The sequence below is a fragment of the Pimephales promelas genome, chromosome 7 (assembly GCF_988280905.1).
Source record: "Pimephales promelas chromosome 7, fPimPro1.hap1.1, whole genome shotgun sequence".
Classification (NCBI taxonomy): domain Eukaryota; kingdom Metazoa; phylum Chordata; class Actinopteri; order Cypriniformes; family Leuciscidae; genus Pimephales; species Pimephales promelas.
The window spans coordinates 11,347,909-11,350,505 of record NC_142775.1 but is presented as its reverse complement, the minus strand read 5'-3'; the positions used below and the strand labels follow the sequence as shown (position 1 = coordinate 11,350,505).

Below are 2,597 nucleotides of genomic sequence, written 5' to 3'. Positions count from 1 at the left end.
GCCTCCCAGCCCTGGACGGCAGACACTTTCTCCGGGTCAGGGGACACCCCTGCAGCGCTGACCCGATGACCCAGAAACTGTACCTCACTCCTAAACAACTGGCATTTGTCCGGTCGTAACTTCAATCCATATTTTTCCATAGCCTGGAACACACGTTCCAGGTGGAGTAGATGGGAGGCGAAGTCTGGCGAAAATACTATGACATCATCAAGGTAGACCAAGGTCGAATCAACTAACTGTCCCCCCAAGCACCGCTGCATCAGCCTCTGGAAAGTCGCAGGGGCGTTGCACAGCCCAAACGGCATCCGATCCCACTTAAAAAGCAGCCCAACATTCTGAAATTACATTCATACCAATTAATGCTCGATGTGAACCCAGGCAGTGGTCTCTAACGATAACAACTCCTTTTTGTCGTACGGGGACCCCTTGAACATGGAAGTCCACAATCACATAGCCTGTATAGGGAATATCCAGCCCATTGGCTCCTCTCAGTACAAGTTGCGAAGTCTCGGCCCCCTGGGGTCGTCGGTCCTTAAAGAGTTCTCGGGACAGGCTCTCTGAGAATAACGTGACTTGGGAACCGGTATCAACTAAACATGCAACTTCCACCCCATTAACCTGGATCTTCACGGTTGGGCAATGTCCAACCCAGTCATGTCTGGGAATAGGCATAGAAAGGGGGTCACTTAAGGGGGTCCCGGCCACTTGACCCACAGTGGCCGGCGCAACTAAAAACCCCCTTGGGAACCGCGTCGGGAGCCACACTGACGGCTATAATGTCCTGATTCTCCGCAGCTGTTGCAAATGGGCCTGCCCTTATCATCCCACTGGAATCTCGGATTAGCCGGCCGTCCAGGGCGCCGTCCGGGCTCTCGGCTCCCCTCAGAATAGGATCGGTCCCGGTCACTGAGCTGTCCCCGGCGCAGTTCCTCTAGAAGGGTCTTAGATAGTTCAGCCATCTGGCCTTTAACATCCTCGAACAGTTCTGCCCGCAACTTCTGTTTCCAATCCATGGTTGGAGGAGTGGAGGCCTCACCAACGGCCATGCACATCTGTCCTTTAACATCCTCCAACAGCTCCGCCCGCAGCTTTTGTTTCCAATCCCCAGTTGAAGAAGGGGCGGCACCACCAACAGCCATGCACACCGGTTGGTCAGCTGCCTCACCCTGATCCATTTCCAATGCCAAGGCCTCCTGTCGGAGGTCCTCAAAAGTTAACGCTGGGTCTCGGCGGAGCTGGAGCTTTATACTCTGTCGAATAGGCCCGTCTCGGAGCGCCAAAACAAACTGATCTCGCAGTAAGGAATCTCCGTCTCCCAGACCATGATCTGGTCGGCCTTTCAATCGAACAAACTGCTCACGCAGCCTCAGCGCATACGCCCGTAAGGCTTGCCTAGGACCTTGGCGAAAGTTGAAGAACTGAGCCCGGAGGGCGGCCACGGGGGTAGTATCCCCATACAGTTCCGTCAAAAAGTCAAAGATGGCCTTGGCAGTGGCTCGTGCAGTGCTGGGTGCAGCTAGAACTTCCCTCTTCGCTTCTCCCTCCAAGGATCCCAGAACAAACTGTGTCTTTTGTGCATCACTCAGCCCCTGGAGGCCAGCCAGGTATTCCGTTTGAGTCTTCCAGTCCTGGAGAGGTAGCTCTGATCCTGGTCCCCCATAACGCTGGGCCCAAGGGGCTCCCATAAACACGGGCATGACTTGTGGTCTTGCGGCCACCACCTCTTCGTCGGCCATCGTGAACCTGTAGCTGCTTCAACTCGCGGTGGCAAACCCTGCCGACTACGCCACTTCACAGGGCTCGGATGGGCGGAGGGGAACACAGAATCCACAACAAAGCTGGCTCTCTTTCCAGGGCTCAGGCAGACAGATGACAGGTGAGGATTCAACAGTATAGCTGGCTCTACTCGCAGAATCCGGATAGACGGGGGAGAGTAAAGATTCAACAACAGGCTGGCTTTCTTCTCAGGGCTCAGACAGGCGGAAAAGTCAAGATGACAACTTCACAGTATAACTGGCTCTCTTCACAGGGCTCAGGCAGACAGAGAATAACAGTGAGGGTTCAACAGTATAACTGGCTCTACTCACAGAATCCAGATGAACAGAGAGGAATAAGGGTTCAACAGCAAAGCTGGCTCTCTTTACAGGGCTCGAGCAAACAGAGAGAATTATGATGACGATTCCACAGTACGACTGGCTCTCTTCACAGGGCTCAGGCAGACAGAGAATAACGGTGAGGGTTCACGGTATAACTGGCTCTACTCACAGAATCCAGATGAACAGAGAGGAATAAGGGTTCAACAGCAAAGCTGGCTCTCTTCACAGGGCTCGGGCAGACAGAGAATAACGGTGAGGGTTCACGGTATAACTGGCTCTACTCACGGAATCCAGATGAACAGAGAGGAATAAGGGTTCAACAGCAAAGCTGGCTCTCTTCACGGCGCTCAGGCAGACAGAGAATACAGGTGAGAATTCAACAGTGTAGCTGGTTCTACTCACAGGATCAAGCAGCACATGGAGGAGTAAGGATTCAACAGCGAAGCTGGCTCTCTTCACAGGGCTCAGGCAGACAGAGGGTACATGTGATAATTCAACAGT

General features: G+C 53.5%; 1 protein-coding gene across 1 annotated transcript; it reads right to left on the bottom strand.

The window, feature by feature from the left end:
• Nucleotides 1-665: 665 nt before the first annotated feature.
• On the bottom strand, nucleotides 666-1,774 carry LOC148978299 (uncharacterized). The gene has a single exon (XM_089133055.1). The coding sequence runs from the start codon at nucleotides 1,734-1,736 to the stop codon at nucleotides 729-731; it is 1,008 nt and encodes a 335-aa protein (XP_088989181.1). The 5' UTR covers nucleotides 1,737-1,774; the 3' UTR covers nucleotides 666-728.
• Between the last annotated feature and the right edge of the window lie 823 nt (nucleotides 1,775-2,597).